Genomic DNA, 19,121 nt, shown 5'->3' on the forward strand with positions numbered 1-19,121 from the left:
ATCTCCAGCCGGCCAGGAAGCTACCCACATGGTGCAGCAGACCTCTCCTGTCTCTTCCACTCCTCCCCTCAGCAGTGAATTTCATTCTATCTGCCTGTTCTGTTCCCCACTGCCTCTGGTGAATCCTCTTATCTCACACCACCTCTGGCCTGTACCCCAGTTCTTGTATGCATAAATAAACATGTTTAAAAAAAATTGTCCTCTGGTCTCCCTTTTTCAAATGAGGAAACCAGGCTCCAGAGAAGAATAATGAGATATCTTAATCCTGGCATTGATGGTTTTTTATTTGTTTACAAAATACTTTTACCTGTCTGACAATACTTATTATTACTATAGATATAGTTCTGACTTCCTGAATGCTTTCCATGTGCAGAATCTTCTGAGCACTATTTTCAACTCAAGGATATTAGGATTAGCCCCATTCAATAAGTCCAAAACTCCAGAGTTTTAGAGAGGTTAAGTAATTTGCCTAGGATGACTCATCCAGCTGTAGGTAGCAGACAACATGGTCTGATCGTCAAGATTACCCTCTTAATCACTTGATAAACCCTCCCCTTAGTTTTTAATAGTGTCATGGTTATTAGTTGAGAACAGACCTCATCTCTAGGAACTTAATGAGTTGAAGGCAGGGGTCGGAGTGGGTCAGTACACAAAAAGCAGGTTCTGTGGCTGATGTCATGCTTGGTTCTGAGCTACCCAGTGCCAAGACCAGATAGGGGCATCACAGTCAAGTAGAGTGGTCATTGCCATACCAGAAAAGCTCCTTGTCTATAGAGATGTAATGCCCTTGACATTGGATATTTCTTCCACAGTGTCTCATGGAGGAGTGACTATTGAATGGATGTTGATGTCCACAATCTATACATTAGTGAATTTTCTAAGGCTGTTCCTTAAATTTTCTTCAACATTGGCCAGTGGTTTGGTGCCAAAACACAACCGGGTACTGGGTATTCCATGAAGAGCCAACACCTTGTGCAACCTCATTACCTCATTACCTCCATTACAGCAGAAATTGTAGCGCATTTCCCATGAATAACAGCTAAGATGTAGGGAGCTGCTGCTTCCTATGTGCCAAATGCTGTGAGTAAGAACAAGATGAACATTGCCCCACCAAGTCCCTGCACAGCTGTCTGTGTGTTTTTATTCCAGGTCTGTATAAAATAGGCTTAAGGAAAAAATCAAAACAAAGGATATCAGAATTTTCAGTGGGTGAAAGATCAAGCTCCCCCACCAACCCCATCCCCTTTCTGTTTCCTTGTATTATTGCCCTTTGAACACAATGAACATATTTTATATTCATATTTAAAGAAAAGAAAAAGCTCTCCAGAAACATACTTTAAACCTTCAACTTTGAATGATGGAAAAATCAAAGAGATTGATTCTTCTTCATGGTGATTATGGACTGTTTGACTCAGCCATGCTATCCAGTGTTGGTTCAATTGAAAAATAATTTGTGGATGATGAGGTTAATGACCAGTTGGCTTGTATGTTTCCCCCCATTACTATCTGATCTGAGTTGTTTTGAACCAGACAGTTGACTACTAAAGATATTCTCCTAAATTTAAGTGTAGTTGTCCATTTTCTGGATTTTTATGTTCTACCTTAAATAATTTTTGTTGTTATGCATGTTTTGTTGTATTTGGTGCCAACTCAAGCACCATATTGTAGCCAGTATAGCAAGGTTTTGTTTGTTTGACTTCAGATTTCAGTTGGCCCCTTAGTTCTGGTCTATAATCAGGAAATTACATACATGTTGAGGTTTTGCAATATTGCCCATAGATATTCACCGCTAAACTTATTTAAGTAAAAGATGCTGGGTAAGTTTCATTGTAGGGATCAAAAAGCATTAAGAGACACGGACACCTAAATAGTTTTAAAATATTTATGTAATAGAGAATTTGAAAGGACTTTTATGGCCAGATCTCACATGAATTCTTAGACAAGAAGAAGAGTTTAGAGTGGAGTGACAGTCCCTTCCTGCATGAGGAGTGGGCCCAGAGCCGGAAGTGGTGCACTGGGTAGGATTTGAAGCAGCGGAGAAGCAAAGAAGAAACAGTGAAGGAACGAATACAGTGCAGGTGCCAATGTTTGCTTGTCTGCTGCTGCGCTCAGTGCCCTGCCAGTGCCAGCGTGGGTGCAGAACTCAGTGTGAAGTTAGTCTTCCCTGCACTCTCCACTCCCATAAAAATGCTGGATGTCATGTAGGCTTTGCTGAAGTGTGTGTTGGTGAACTAGACAAGGTGTTTCATCACTCAACCCTCCACCGCTGATGATGGAAAGGCCAAGTTAGGGCTTTCTGTTCTAGAAGGCTCCTGCTGCATGCCACGCCTGCAGAGTTTCTTTCAATGACCCTTTTCCTCCACTCCAGTGGCTGAGATCTCTCTTCCAGCTCCCTCACCCTCCTTTTACAATATCTCTCCTTCCCTGTCAGAGACTTGTATACCCAAAGTTATCAGCTGCCATGCTGTTAAGGATTCCTCCCAGGAACACAGTCCACCACCTTGGCATATATTTACCTCCAGCAAGAGATACTGTGCAGACTTAAGAGCCAGTGTGTTCAGCAAAGTAAGCTGCCTTGTGGAAGCTGAGCGTTGGGGAAGGAGCTTAGGGGCTAGCTGGCCTGGAAGGAATAATGAAGCTTTAAATTGCAGAATGAGGTGTCAGGACTTTGCACCGTTAACACCAAGGAACCTTTGAGGGTTTATAAGCAGGAGATTAACATAATAAAAAAAGGCCACCATTCCTGGGCATGTTTAATAGAAATCCAGTTTTATTGATTCAGATTTCTTTATTCTTCTACAACCTGATTTCACTCTTCCTCTTCACTCTACTCCCAGTGATATAGTAAAACTTAATTTTTTCCATTAAGGTAGGTTCTTTTCTCTTTATTCCCCTACTGTTGTGCAAAAAACTAGAAGAAAATGTTAGTCCTCTGAATTGGCTTACCCATCTTACTGTGACAACTCCCCACTGTCTCTGTCACTTCTACCTTCTGTCCTTACGATCTTTTTATGGGAACACATTTGATCCTTGTTTCCCCCTCCTGGCCTCCAGAAATCATAATCTGAATTTTATTTCTGAAGCTAGAGAAGACTTGCATTATAGCTTCTAAAGGGCCACTTAATCCTTAAGCTCTCATTTTTAGGCACTTTTAATGCCTGGGAATGTTAATATATGACACAGTAAACACAGACCTTCCTTTCTGCTCAGTCTAGGACCAGACTTAGAGTCTAAATAACTTGGCATTTTTATTGTTTTCTCTTTCACTCTCCCCAGGTTTATTGCAGTTTCTAATTTAAGCTCACTGATAGCGAGAAACTAGACTGCTTCATTTCCAAGAGGATTTCTCTGTGTGTGCTGACCCTGAAGCTCAGAACTGTGAACCACAGAAAAAATATACATAATGAAACTTTCCAGGGAAAAATTTCTATCGTTTTGTTGGACCTTTTGAATATAGATCTACCCCTGTGGTGAAAGATGATTACCCTCCTAGGAAACTTCTTAAAGACAAAAAAAGATAAAAGATAACATTCCTGGCCTGTCTCTCCATATGACATATCTCTATCACATATATTAAGTAGTTTGGAAAGTAAAATATATATTTTCATTACAGAACATGAAAAGAGTGCTTTTTGCCAAGAGTACTTTACAAAAACATAGGAAATGTCTCCAATCGAGTAGAATATGCACAGACTTGCAGAGTCTGGATGGCTAGATAAAAATCGTGGGTCTTTAAGGCACGACCCTCTGTGCTGGGTCCTGTGGGTGCACTTCCAGGGACACTGATGGACTGGGAATCATGGGGAACCCCCCTCATCCCAAACTGAATAGCTCTGCCTTCCTCTCTACACGTTGGACTTTCCTGGTTTAGAAAGAACGTTTCTCATCACTAAAAAAAAAAAAAAAAAAAATCCAACCCTGCAAACTGCTAATAGAATCCAATGACCTTTTGTAATTTCCAGACACCTTATGTAAACAGATTACTAATAAACACCAAAAGGCATATGGTCTTGTGTTTCCTGATGCTGCTGTGATCCTAATGTGTAACTATAGTCAATTGCGTTTAGGGGTCTGTGATTAGTAAGATGGTATACACAGACAGCCAGCATTAGATTTGAAATTAGAATTTTCTGAACATATTCTTTCACTGCAGGGGTGGACACACAGGTAACGCAATTCTCGTTGGGTATGAAAACTGATGGCAGGAGAATTATTGAAAGTCTTCATGAAGTGGTAATTTAAGTTTGAATATTGTGACAGCAGGTGGAGCTAGTAGTAGGAGCTCTATTTCTATGCCACTGCAAGAGCAGCAAGATGCATAAAACTTAGATTAATATGTTTGCATTTCAGTGCTTTAGGAATAGCAAACTGTGATGCATTGATTTTGGAAAGTGATCATACTACCACAATGCGAGAGCCAAGTTGAATGAAAATATCACTATCCTTTTTAGAAAAGGGCCTTGCATTTGGTGATGTGTTGCCATGGGAAATTAAGCTGTTAGTGCATGTGTGTGAGGGGAAGGGAAAAGGGGGGGTATTCACACGGTTTAATATTACTCGATGATCTATGGATTATCAGCTACATTATTTTTTAATTTTTAAAGATATATGTATCTAAATATTTATTTTATTTTGTAGAAGAACTGGCATGTAGGCCAGAGGTGTGGGGGGTGAAAGGATTCACCGGAGACAGAGTGGGCAGCAGAATAGGCAGATCTACTGAAATATACTGCTGAGGGGAGCAGCGGGCGAGGCAGGAGGGGTCCACTGTGCCATGTTTGTGTTAGCTTCCTGGCTGGGGTTGAACATAGGCTAGAGTGGTGATAGTGCTGAGACTGAACCCCTAGGCCACCAGGATTATTAGCTTTAAAAATTAGGGTACAGTTGTCTTTCAGTAGCAATGGGAGACTGGTTCTAAGACCACAATCTGCAGATACTCAAGGGCTTTATATAAAACGGTGGGAATATTTGCACATAACCTACATACATCCTCCATGTATTTTCAACCTTCCTTATATTACTTATAATAGCTAAAACAGTGTAAATGCTATGCAAATAATTGTTATGCTACATTATTTAGGGAATAATGATTTTTTAAAAGCATTGTTCAGTACAGATTCAATGGTTGTAGCCAAGCTACATAGTGTTTTTGATGTGAGGTTGGTTGAGTCCATGAATGTGGAAACAGATTTGGAGGCCAACTGCATGTGGAAATCTTTGTACCTTCCTTTCAATTTTGTTGTAAGTGTGAAGTTGCTCTAAAAAAGAAAAATAGTTTTTAACAAGTTTAAAGAAAGGTATATGATCCTGTGGAAAAAATAGTGTCAAAAACTTGATTACACACATAGAGTTATTTGTGTTATTAGATTGTTTCTCTTTTTAAATGATAATAGACCCCCCCCCAAAAAAATGATAATAGACCCACTTATATTATCTCCTAAGAAAACCTAAGGTACATGCTTTTTATTCTGCATGATTATGAAATAAAAACCTGATACTTTGTACTCCAAAATTCTAATGGGTTTTCTGAATATGTGATTTTAAAGATATTACCATTCATGTATTTTTTTCCCTTGTGAATCACACATTGAACCATAGAATTGTGCTTTTTTTCCTTTATCATTTCCTTAAATCGGATGCAATGATAAGAACAAATATTGGGCAGGCACTTCCTTTCCCTCTGAATTTCATTTGTTTTTTTATTATAGCGTATGTATTAAGAAATTGGGATTTCTAAAAAGATGGTTTATTTTTCTGGCTATGTGAATTAAAAAGTAACCTATTTTTTAAGATTAGTTTACAGAGTTATAAGATCATTTAAAACACACTTTTTTTAAAGATTTATTTATTTATGCATCCAAGAGCTGGGGCACAGGCCAGAGATGTGGGGGGTGAGAGATTTCATCAGAGACGGAATGGGGAACAGAACAGGTAGACTGACTGAAATACATTGCTGAGGGTAGCAATGGGCTCAACAGGAGAGGTCTGCTGTGCCATGTGGCTTGCTCCCTGGCTGGCCAGGGATTGAACTCGTGCTGCAGAGGCTGTGGATTGCTTCCGAGTGTGGGGTTTAACCCCTTGTGCCACCAGGGAGGTCCTAAAACACGTTTTAATGCTTTTTTTTTTGCTGAAAACTAGAAAGAGCAACTTCTTAGTCTTTATTTATTTATTTATTTATTCAGCAAACATGCAACAAATGCCTGCTACATGCAAGGCATCAGTGCCAAAGCCTGGGAATAAAATTTTGAACCATATACAGTGGTCTCCCACAGGATGTTTCTGGCATACATGTAGCCAGATAGTTACCATAGGACCCAGCAGATTCAACGATGGTGTTATGAACAGAGGACCAGTCCTACAGAAACAGGACTCAGCTGGAAGAAACCATGGTAGCTTTCAAAAAGGAGGCTATGGAAAGAGATGTAAAAATTCACTAGGAGAAAAAGGACTAAGCACATTGCAGTCAACACTTCCAACACATGCAAAGGTAGGGAGGTATGAGAGGGCCTTGGGGGGAGCATCAGGAAATTGGCCAGGGAGGCCAGAAAGCTTGCCTGGGTAAGATCGTGAAGGCCTCATAGGACATGCCATGATCAGTGAATACATTATTCAAGAATTTCAGCTCATCTAGATGCTATTTAATTGATTAGCTTTGGGCATTCATGAAAGTAAAGTAATGGATTTGATCCTATGGGAACATGGCATGACTAGACCAATGTTAACCTCCGCCAGCGTTTTAAATATGGTCTTTGGTCACAAGGGGAATGAGAAGGGAGCTGCATCACTGCATACCCTTATCTACCATGGGGATGGGGATACATAAGCCAATTTGATACAATTCCATGCAATACCAAGCACTGTGGTGGGGGCTGGAGCTGCCCGGTGTCTGGAGCATACCCAGATGCCTTCCTCACTTGCTCCTAGTTGTCCCCAGAGTATTTACATAGAGAGCACTTAGCTTGTCCAAATTGTCATTCTTCATCTCACCCTCATCTTCCCCTCCAATCTGCTTCTAGTCCTTCTCCCCTCCTGAAGTGATTCCTCCAATGTCCTAATACTCAAGTCAGAAGCCAGGGGCAGTTCTTGACGCGCCTCCTTTCTCACCCATCACATGTGCCCCTTCATCTCTCCTGAAATAATTGCTGACCTACCCCAGTGCCCTACCCACTCCAGTGCCCTGCCAACCCCAGCTGTTGCCAATAGGCTCCTCACAGGTATCCCTGTGACACATTTGCTCCCCTCACCCCAGGTCTTTTTGTAAAGACAATAACCAAAAAATTTTTAGAGAATCTTAAGTCAAATCATGTCACTTCTCCAGTTCAAACTTTTTATTAACTTCCTGTTGCAACTTAAATGAAAATCCCGTGTGGCTCATGGGGCCTGTGTGTTTTGGCCTCTGCCCTCCTCACTATTTGTATTGCTGTCCTGCTCAGTACGTTCCAGCCATAATGGCCTTTTCTCATTTCTCCTCATCGCTGCCCCATGGCCTTGGCACATGCTGTTTCCATTGCCCAGAATGCTCTTCTTCCTGTGCCATAGCATAGTCTGCTGCTGACCTCACACCTTGCCCCTTCAGAGAGCTCTCACCTTTGTCAGTCTGCTCTGCAGGAGGACTCCCATGGCTTTTCCAAGCTCCGGTGTCCCCCTATTGCACAGGCCAGTTTGTGGTTGTGTTTACAGTTGAGCCTGTGTGGGGACCGCCTCCCACACTGCACAGTCACTCCCCAGGGACCGGGATCATGTGTGTTCTCTTTCCCCCTTGATTTCCAGAGCTTAACACAGTTCCTTGCACATGGTCCTAAAGGGCTATAAAAGAATCATGTAAGCACATGAAGCTAGACTGACTTTTAGTTTCTAAATCTTTAACTAAAAATAAGGAAAAGCATGGACGGCTGAGAAAATTATTTTCTATGATTTTTCAAAACCATCAAACCTACTTTAAGAAAGGCACACGCTCAGTATTAACCTCACCCAAAGGATGCAAGTTCTCCAAAATTAGCATGTGGTCGTTGTATGATTGGGGGCTATTTTTAAAACAGTGATGAGCCATTTTTAAGTGGAAATCTTGACTTATAAAAATCAACTGTTCTTTTTATACATGCAGGGTCCAGTTCACTAAAATGTTAAAATTCTTGGCTCTGTACTTTAAGCCTACCACAAAGATCACATTAGAATTCATTTTAATAGACATTGTAAGCACAGTATCCAATCTCATATGATCATGCTGGGCTCTTTTATTATGAGACTCACAGGAAGCAGCGCCTGAGGCTACAGAACAGTCATGGGGTGCACCCAAAACTGGGGATGGTGCCAGCTCTATTGTTGATGAAATATTCTCTCCACCTTTATCTGTGGTGAGCAATTGGTATTGACTTTTGAGAAACTACTTCTTTGCCCTTCTCTCCCAGTTGGAAAAAACCCCACCATATGACATCGGCTAGGAAAAAAAGGATCAAAGAAGCATAAGGAAAGAAAAATTATGAGACCTTGTTTAATAAGTCGTTCTGGACCAGTCTGTTAGGTCTGTTAGAAGGAAGAGTATTATACTTTTTCGAAGTCACCACTCCTTTTCCCCCTGATAAAGCTCAGTGAACACGGTAATAACACCTGGTATCGTTTTTGTTATTACTAGTGTTGGTCTATTTAGCATTTAGCAAAATGTCTTTTCAACTTTAAAGGTCTTTAGATACTGTTCACCGAAATTAGGAGTAAAAATTTGATGATGACATTTACCAATTTTCATTTGTGTTTTGCTTTTTCTTAAAGAGGAAAAAAGTCTTTGTTGACAAATTGTTTCCCACCCCAACTTTCAGGTATCTTACTGGAGGAGTTCTTAAACATTGTAAGGAAAAAGAAGGAAGCACAGCTATTTTGGAATGAAACAAGACACATCTTCTCAGCATTTGACAGGCACTGTAAGTGTCTTTTAAGCATTTTGATATAAAATATGCCATTGAGGAACTGGGAATGGGAAGATGCATTTAGTAAATCAGATAATCTGGAGATCATTTTACTGTTTTCATTAGCTATTATCTTAGATGTTAATGTGAACTTTTTTGTCTCTCACGATCTCCCATTCTCGACATTTACCTCGGATGAAATAATGCTTTAAGTTACCTAACTGTACTTAGGCCTTTCTGCCTTGTGGTGGGGATAGCAGAAGGACTGGCCATGTGGTACTATAGGACAAGTGTCACTGACGGAAGTGGGGAGACCCTGTGGTCATGGCCCCTGCTTGGAGGCATATGTGGCTGGAATGTGGCTGAAAAGAGTGTCTTCCTCCACACCATAGGCCACACGCAGGACAAAACGCCTCGGAGTCCCCACTCAGTGTCTTGGCTGCTGTTATAGTTTCCCTTCAACTATTAATATATCATCATTGTAAGTAAGCAAGGAAAGAGAAGTGGATTTTGAAGAAAAGACTGGTTGGCAGTTCACAAAGACTCAGAATTTAGCACCATTATTGTGCACTGCTTGTCCTTTCCTTGGGACTCAGAGAATCAGCAGTTGACAAGGCCTGGAATAGCCTTTAAGATGGGCTGGGATGGCACTGAGGCAGGGTGTGACTGCACTCTTCAGTTCTTGCAGGAAGACAGCCCCTGATCACCTTAGAGGTAAAACCAACTATAGACAACTGCTGCTCCTCTAATGACATAGTAGAGTTTCATGCACATATGATTGGCCAGAAATACACTTTATAAGGTTTATAGAAGTAAGTGCATGTCTTATATTTCATTTTCAAATAGATCGAGGATATTTAACTTTGGAGGATTTCCAAAAAGCGTTTGGGCTGGTGGCTCCCAGGTTACCAGAAAGGAGTGTTCTGGATGTATTCAGGTAAGACACCAAATCTTTGTGTGTACCCACCCTTTGATTTACCATTTGCTCTTACAAGTTTTCACTCTTAGGGAGAGCTCTTCTTTATCATGATTTGTCACTTAAGAACATTTTCATCTCACAGTATAATGTCATGATCCAGGTGAGAAATTTATAATTTGCTATTAATAATCCATCCACACCCTTGACAGTGGCCTTGAAAGTGGGTGGTGTGCTTGCACACCAGGGGTGAGAGAGGAAGAAGTAGAACTTCTTTGTATATTTATGTATTGGCTAAATAAAAAATGAAGCCTTATCAGTGTTCAACATGATGCTGGTGTCCTCCTGAGATCTGCATTCCATCAGATACACATTGCTTCTGGAGTTGTCGGGAGAGGAGAGTGGGGGTGACTTGAAGGTGGACTCCCTGTTCATTTGCTTTCAGAGTTGACCTGATGAAGATGATTTAAAGGTGGTTGTATGTAGATTTTTTAAAGTAATCCTGACAAAGGAGCAAGTGGCTTAAAAGCAGTTTCTATGAGGAAACTGTAGGTTGATGATAGTATGAATAGCACAGGCACATTTATTTATGTATACAAAAACTGGGGTACAGGCCAGAGGTGGGGGGGAGGTGAGAGGAGTCACCAGAGACAAAGTGGGGAACAGAACAGGCAGACTGATTGAAATACACTGCTGAGGGAAGCAGCGGGTGAAACAAGAGAGGTCTGCTGCGCCATGTGGGTATCTCCCTGGCCAGGGATTGAACTCTTGCCGCAGTAGCTGTGGATATCTTCATAGGTTGCATCTTAACCCCTTGCGCCACCAGGGAGGCTCTGTTGTAGCTGCTTTAATCCTCGACTTCTTCCTCTTGCTTTAATATGGTTGCTTCAGTTTTAGCCATCACATCTAAGTTCCTGCTAGACGGAGAAAGGACAAGATCTACCCCTCCTTTTAAAGCCCTCCATTATTTTTACTGACATCCAAGGACCAAAACTGGATCCCAAGGCCATGTGTATCAGGGGTGGGGCTGTTGGATCTTGGGCTGGAAAATATAGTCTTTGCACAGGGCCTCTGATAATTTCTGAAATTGAGGAAGAAGGGGGGAATGTATAGAAGGAGGGCATCTGGCAGTGTTCCTTTTTGGGATAAAAGTAAAGTAACACAGTCTGACATGAAGCCAGCCTTGCTCAGTAGAAGTCATCAAACAGATTATTCGAAATAAGGATTTGCACTCACTGCCATTAACTCACTCACTAACATTAACTGTCACTACCGTGAACAAATTTGCTGCATCCTCCACAAGCAGGTTAGTGGGCAAGCTATTGAAAGAGCAGAGAAACTAAAGGCAGGTGTCTCCAGAGTGCCAGAGGACTAGGTGGCTGATGCTTTGACAGCAAGTCATTTCAAGTATTGTAGCATCTTTCATACGCTTTGTGATGAGAGTGATGAATGTCAGTATGTTCCTGCTACACAGGCTGTTTGTTACTTCGTTTTCCTTTTACAAAGAGACAAGTGGCCAAACTTGCTGACCACTATGTGTGAAGAGGTCTTCGTAGATATAACCTCAGAAAATACACTTAAGCATAACCCTTCAAGGTGGAAGCAATGTGAACCATGAGTGAGATAGTAACTGCTTCTCAAAAGACCCCTGTGCAACAGGGAGAGCATTTTTGAAAATGGATGTTTAGAAATGTGATTGTGTTTTAAAACAGGATGGGTGCCAGCCACCTCTTAAAACGCCTCCCGTCCTCAGGCTTAATAAATTCGAAATAGAATGACCTAACCTGGTGGAAACAAACTGTGCCAAGTTTCAGTGGGTTTAGAATACAGTGTTAAAAAATATAAAAATTCAACAGCTTTAATAAGCTTTCAAGAGCAACTTATATCAGGAAAGAGAGGGAATTACAAGCTGATCTTCAGTTAGCGATAACAAAACAAAACCCAAAAAGCCCTAAACCTTTTCCTCGGTGGAGGATGGAATTAAAAACCAGGGGGCTCAGTGCCAGGTGGTGGTTTCCTGTTTAGATGCACACATCTTCATGCGGTGTCTCTTGACAGCCAACAAAACAGTTTGAAACAAACTGGACTTTAAAGTGCTCAGTCACCAAGGATTAAACTGAGGTTCAGAAATAATAAAGTACATTAAGTCCTGTTGTTCTTGTCAAATATCATTAATAATTTCTAGTGGCAGCGAAAAGTCACTTGCCACTAACAAAGGAAATATTTGTATTTTTAATTCATGACAATTTCTATATAATATCTTATAATGTACATCATATATTCATATAGTAGTACATATGCAAATAACCTATAAATAAACATATTCCTGTACCCACATATTTTATACTTCCTAGGACTGTATGATCAAAGCAGTTTGGAGACCACTGAAATATACAGCCAAGCAAGGAGTTTTAGTTAAACATGCCCTGTTTGAACTCTCATTTGTATTATTATTTATAGCACTACAATCCCTAAACCAGAATAAGCCAACCAAGCAACTCAGCAACAAAGCCAACCAAATAACCTAAACAACCAAAACAATTCAAAACAACAGAATTGGGGCATGAGGCCTCAAGGGATCATTTCATTTTATAACTTGATGGAAACCCACTGAGGTATCATTCATTCAATCTGAGGGCATTAGGAAAACAAAGTGAGATATCTTTATATGGCTATGAATTGCTGCCTAACTGTGGTGGTTTCATCGTGAATAAAAGCCATGTTGTTTTTACAGGAATACATTGTCAGGCTTTACAACACTCACATTGTATTTTCTGATCATAAGCTCTCCTGTTTTAGTCTTGGTTTTTAGAGTTAAATTCACTCAAAACTCACCTCCACACCTTGTTTCTGCCTATTTGAAATTTATCCTATAAGAAGCATATTCCCCCATATTGTCCATATTCAAAATTGTTTATCTGGGTCACTGTCCCTGGGGGAAAATATATAAAGGATCGAACATTAACATTTTGGAGTCACTCTTTTTCTTTGAGAATAGTGATTCTGCTTCTGATGGGCGTCCCAATAGAAGTTTTTGTTCACGTCTGTTTCCTTTGTTGCTTTCTTCTCCCTGTCTCTTAATGTGTCTTCAGCAATGTCCAGCCTCCTTTGTGTTGTGTCCAATGTGACATTTTTTTTCCCTCCTATACTTTCATTTATTCCTTGAGCTCTCTGTGCTGGTGTCTCATTTCCTTTTGTTATTTTGCTGTATCTTGTTGTTTTCTAGTATCTCTTCTAAACCTTCTAGATCTACATTCTACTCTTGTTTTATAGCGATGTAATGCTAGCAAGCACAGGACAAATGGATACAGGAGAGTTCTGGAGTCAGCGGATTTTTCAGTCTTTAATGCTCTCAGGGAAACAGGTAGGTACGGAGGCACACCAGGCAGGGAGGTTGACATGCAAGCAGGCAGGCACAGGACAGGTAGGGAGCACTGGGAGGCAGGCAAGCAACTGAATCTTCATGCTCTTTCTCTGGCATTCTCTTTCGCCCACTGTCTTGTGGTCTTGCCTCTTCTGTAGTCACACCGCTCATCCACCTTTTACTGCCACTGTCGCTGCTGCTTTTATCCCAGCCTCTAGGCTCAGGCGTGCACACTTACATATGTGTGTACACCCATACTCCAGGTGTCCACAATCAGGCACACATGCCCCACGCCCACGCTCCCAAGTACCTTCTGTATTAACATGATCAAGACCACAGGTGATAGCCACAGAGGCTAGTGGCACAAAAACCTGAAACAATTATTTTTGAGGCTTTATTTTTAATGGGTGATTGTTAATTATACTTTTTTCATATAAATTAAGGAAAGCAAGTTTTCTCCCAAGGAACCAGTTACTGTCTTAAACCAAGAGGTGCTATCTTATGTAAAAAACAAAAATTGGTGCTAATTTATCTTGTCTCTAAAGATAATGTTTAACATTTGGATTTCAGACTTTGAGACTCCTTTTAGTGCTTGACATTTACCACTTTTCTTCCTCTCCATGATATGTGCATTTGTGTAAATGACTGAGGCTATCAAAGATGGTGTCATTATTATTCCAAAGCTCTTAGGAAATTCTTTTCCTGAAGGTCTTTTTTTCCCCTCCCCACTGCAAAGGGCAGAAGTTCAAGAGGCAAGGGAATTTAAAAGTACTGTTGTTGCAGTGGGTGAGGCCCTCTAAGGTTAAAACTGAAAACATCTCTTTTCATACTTACGAGAACGTATTGCAAGTTTTGTAGAACTTATTGAAGAGTTGTACTCCTCTTTCCTCCTTTTTTTTATTCTTAAGCATTCAAAATCTTCAGTGCCTCTAAAGTAAAATTAAAACTGTTGGACCTGGCTCTGCAGCGTCTGGTCCTCATCCCAATCTCCTCTCTTCTTAGTCCCGAAGCCCATGTTTCTCTTGGCTTGGAGCTTGTGTCTATTTCATGGGCTGTGTCTATTTCATTTCCCTTACTGCCAGGGTCTTTCTTTCCCTCCTGTCCAGGTTAGACCTGTTTTTCAAGGTCCTGCTCAAGAGAGACTTGTTTCTTTATATCTAACAGTCTCATCTCCTTTCTCTATATTTTGTTAGTGCTTATGCTGGTGTATTTTTTTAATCGCTTACTTGATAAACAAAAACATTTTTTTTTAATCCATAAGACAGTCATAGCTCTTTGAGTATATGAACTTATCTCTAGCTTCCACTCTTCTAGCTGTCGCCTCATGCATTGTCATTACTTAACAAATTGTCGTTGGTCTATTGTCACTCACTCCAAATACCCAGTGATGGTAAAATTCTCACTTACAGTTTCCTTTATGGCTTAGTGTATTTCTTTTAAGCAACTACAGAGTACTTTAAAATGCAGTCAGGAGCTTTATAGCCACATGTGGCTCTACTTTTCATTTCTTTCTTTCTGCATGTGATTTTTATGAATTAATCTCCAGTGGCCTTTCTTTGCTTGATTTGGGGAGCATTTTCTTCTCCTGATTTAGTCTGAGCTGTCAAGAGCTGGCTAACGTTCCTTCTTGACGCTGCCTGCCATCAGCACCCCGCTGTATTTCTGGCTGGCGTCTGCTCTGCCCGGGCATATTTACTTCTGCATGCCTAGGAACCCTCTCGGTCTCATGTAAGCACAGAGATTCGCACTTTCCCACCGCCTGTCAAGTGGTGAAAAGCGCTGGCGCCTCTGCTTCTCAGCTGGGCAGTGCAACGCGCATGCCTAGGAGCCCACTGGCCGACACACCTGAGCGCACAGGCAGGTGTGCTCCTATACCTCTAAATCATATGCAATGTTGTAAGCCATTGTAACCTCAAGAAAAAAAAAGGTATGGCTATAGAAATAATTATATTCTAGTCATTTTAAGGAAATGCTGGTTTTTCAGAGTGTTCTTAATTGATTTTGCTCCAGGGACATGTTATGTCCTTGCATTTGAGGATTGCCTTTTACCAGTATAAACTTTAGAGTTGCTGCCAAAGGAATTGACGCTCAGATAAATTGGACCAGAATGGAAGGAGAGAAAACCAATGACTTCATTCCATAGATATCCAAGTAGAATGTGTTATTTTGGTTTCTTCAGTTATGCTAACTTAGTTCCTGATATCAAGGATGTATGACTTGATTGGAAGGGATGTTTCATTGCCTTTACATTCAGAATGTTCAGATTTTGTTCTCTTTTGTGTTAAACCCACCAAGATACAAATTCTGTTCATTCTTCAAGACCCAACTGTTGAGATATTTCTTATCTTGAAAGCTGCCCTTACCCTCCACCCTACCCACCACCTCCCAGCCTCCAAAAGGAAGCTGTCTCCACCTTCCCCTTTAAGCTCCTAACCTGTCCCATACCTTTTCTCTTTATGCTGATACACAATTATTTGTAAACATACGTTAGGGCATTCATCATCAGACTCCCACAGCTCTGCGCAGTTTTGTATGTGCCAAACAGATGACTGTGTTTTATGTAAATGAATGACTGATGTTGCAAACAGGTTTTTTATTTTGTGTGTTTTGGTTCATTCTCTGAAAGCTCCCCTGGCTTCCTATTAAGGTTGTGTAGGGTAGTCAAGCCCCAGGGCTGGGGATCAGGAGACTTGAGTTCTAGTCCCAGCCCTGCCACTTAGCTGACTTTCCACAAATCATCAAATCTCTTTGGCTCTCACTCTCCTCATCTCAGAAATGAGGGTGTTGTGTTATAGGATCTGGCACACTTCTTCTAGCCCTGAAACTCACTAGCGGGGTTATCTATCATGGAGAGTGACATGCAGTCTCCTTTATTTTCTCTGTGTATCACAGATATTATTCAGAATCCACCACAGCTTGAATACAGATGTGGTCTGTCAGTGTGACAAAAACTGCTCTCAAGAGGAAATTACTGGGTCTGACAGCTTTCCAACCCTGGTTTTAGTTTTTGAGATGTCACTTTAACAAGTGTTATGGCCACCGTAGCCAATTCCTCATCTGCATATATGGTTGAATACAGTGTTCTTGCTGTAATAGCATGATGGCTATTTTTCTTTTTCTCAAACCGTCACATAAGAAGCAGCTGCCATGGTTTCTTTCTTAGGGCCATATGTTGCTGACCCATTCAGTCATCCTTGAAGTTGTTAATAGCCCCATGTTATGAGTGTGTTCACACCATTTTCCTTTACAGAAACTTCTGATGTTTCTCCTTTGTAGGAGATGGCTAATTCCTGGGTGGAATTTTTTATAACATTTTGTTATCTTTATGAAATAAGGAAAACTTATATTTAATAAAGAAAATTTGTATTTTGTATGTGATAGTTAAAATAACAGTGTCTTAAGATGTTGTGAAAAAAACTGGTTCAGACTTAAGAGTTATACTTCAGAGTTTCAGTTGTTTTCCTTGTAAATAGCCTAAAATCAGAACCAAAAATTTCTAATACTATGCTTTTACCTATAGTATACTGACCTATAATTTTGCCACCACATGAATGACCATCTTATCTACCTACCTCCTACCCAGCCATTCTCCTCCAGGAGGCTACCTTCATAGATACATCCTTGTTGTTTAGGGTGCTCCAAAGACTAGTAGCATTGGCATCAGCATGGAGCTTATTAGTAATGCCTAATCTCAGGCCCCACCACAAATGTCCTAAATCAAGTGTTCTCTTTAGTAAGATCCCTGAGTGATTTATATGCACACTGAGGCTTGAAAGTCACTGGTCTACCCTTCTGGCTAGTTTCAGATAATAAGAGTAAATCAACATTGCATTTTAATGTTACTTCCTGACTTCACTAGTTTTTCATCACTTATTGTATAATCTAGATTCTCTGGCTCCCATACAAGGCCTCTCCACACACGAGGATGTATCTATGAATGTAGCCTCCCGGAGAATGGCTGGATAGGAGGTAGGTAGATGAGATGGTCATTCACGTGGTGGCAAAATTATAGGTCAGTATACCATAGGTAAAAGCACAGTATTAGAAAGATCTAACACGTCTTTTTAGCACATCGCCCAGTCTTTCTTAAATCCAAAATCCTTCTCCACAATTCTGACGTACTTGGTATGTGCTGGAGCTCTCTCATTTCTCTTCTGGCATTTGCTCACTGTGGATTCGCCGCCCTCTCTCTCCCTCCTCCAATTTCCCCATCCACTTATCTAAATGGTGTCCATTCCTGAGTACTTAGCTGGCCTCTCTTCTGAGTCCCTGGTCACCGCCACCTACCACATTCTTCTTTCTGAGAACTCCTGCTGCACTCCCCACATGAATGCAGCCAGAAATGGCAACCACAGCCGCTGGCAGCCGACACTTGCACAGCATTCCCTGTGTACCAGACTTGGCGCTGAAGGAACCTTGACAGGGGCCTCGTTGACTCCACTCTGTGTGTCCCTATTTTGCTAGATGAGGAGAAGGCACCGAGAGGTCCAGGGAGTTACTCACAGTCACCAGCTGGTGAAGAAAAGAACCAAGATTTAGACCCCAGCGGGCCGACTTCTGAGTTGTTGGATTCCCTCCTCATTGAGTAGCATAAACATCCTGCGGGCAGGGATCCTGCCCGTGCAGCCCAGGACACCTGGCATGAACACCAGGCAGCAAGGCATATAGTTACTCTATCTGGAAAGGTTCTTGATAAGCCAGGTGCATAATTACATATGCAACTTTCCCTGTTCACATGAATTGATTTGGTTGGGATTGTTATACTTGAGATTTCCTTTGACTACATAAAATATAAACAAAAGGATCATTTACAAAAATGTACAAAAGGGAGTGGACGTAGCATTTGATCACACAAGATGGTAGCAGCTTTCCAGGGCAGGGGCTGGGGTCAGAGCTCTGAAATTCCTCTGGAATCCCATCACAGTAGTAAAGAGTGGTGTCAAATAAATTGTAAATGAAAATATCTATATTTATATGTATCTCCAACATTGATACACAGGGTCTTATAATTTTAGCTCGGACAAGATTGCCAAACTCAATTCATGATTGGGTCTATAAGACAAGGGTGTACTTTGATTCATTTGGAAGACCCCTTTCATCACTTGCTGTGAGTTTAGCATTGCTTTTATCATTTCCAACTTGCTCATATTATCTGTGGCTTTTCTTCCTTGCTTGTGGCTGCTGCTGGAGAAAATCAGGGCAAAGTTGTCATTAAACGCACTGCATCTGGTATGGCATCTCCCCTCTGCCTGTCCCTCTCTTTCTGCATGTCACTCACCTCCCCTACCACCATGAAACTTAGACTTTTACAATGTCAGAACCGGATCCTGGTGGCTAAACATAGCTATTGGACTCTTGTTTTGACCCCATCATCCTCCTTGGTCCCCTGCTGTTGTCTGCACCCCCTACCTCGATTCTTGCTGCTGCCAGTAAGTCTCAAGAATGCTTGCAGCACCTTGCCCTCCTTCTCCTTTCTCATAAGTGGGGTCTCAGGCTGCACTTCTGCCCAAGGCCCTGTTGGTTCTGAGCAGTGGGCCGTCCTTTGCCACAGGGTCTATGCTCTTAACTGGATCCTGGTACTTGGGCCTGCTCCTTGCCAATCCAAGACCCGGAGTCAGTTTACTGCTTGCCCTCTTTTGGCCATTCCCCAAACACACATGCTACAGCCCGTCGATTTCCCTCTCCCTCTCCCACTGACCTCTGAATGCACCTGCCTGGACCCTGTGGCTTACAACCCCTGCTACCTGCCTTGATCCTCCAACTGCCTGTCCCAGAGACAGACCACACTCCCAGTGTAGGCAGAAACTATGTGCTTACTTGACCATTGTGTTTATACATTCTGCATTCATGCTGTGTACATGGCTCTCCGGCCCTGGTCCTGTAAAATTTCAGGTTGGTGTGCCAGCCATGCCAGCCATGGCCTACCCTTCTTGACACCTAG

General features: G+C 41.5%; 1 protein-coding gene across 15 annotated transcripts in view; it reads left to right on the forward strand.

Annotated features, from left to right (window-relative positions):
* EFCAB11 (EF-hand calcium binding domain 11) overlaps window positions 1-19,121 on the forward strand; it is a 132,320-nt gene that overhangs the window by 10,014 nt on the left and 103,185 nt on the right. For 14 of the 15 annotated variants that reach the window (XM_054691675.1, XM_054691685.1, XM_054691694.1 and 11 more), the window contains 2 exons: window positions 8,814-8,915; window positions 9,747-9,837. In XM_054691675.1, the coding sequence (XP_054547650.1) occupies window positions 8,814-8,915; window positions 9,747-9,837 (193 nt within the window). Of the gene's footprint in view, window positions 1-8,813; window positions 8,916-9,746; window positions 9,838-9,908; window positions 9,966-19,121 lie in introns of those variants that run through there. The other variant, XM_054691708.1, reaches the window with a different exon arrangement.

Source organism: Talpa occidentalis, unplaced genomic scaffold, assembly GCF_014898055.3.
Source record: "Talpa occidentalis isolate TD23 unplaced genomic scaffold, MPIMG_talOcc4v2.1 talOcc4.11, whole genome shotgun sequence".
Taxonomy (NCBI): Eukaryota; Metazoa; Chordata; class Mammalia; order Eulipotyphla; family Talpidae; genus Talpa; species Talpa occidentalis.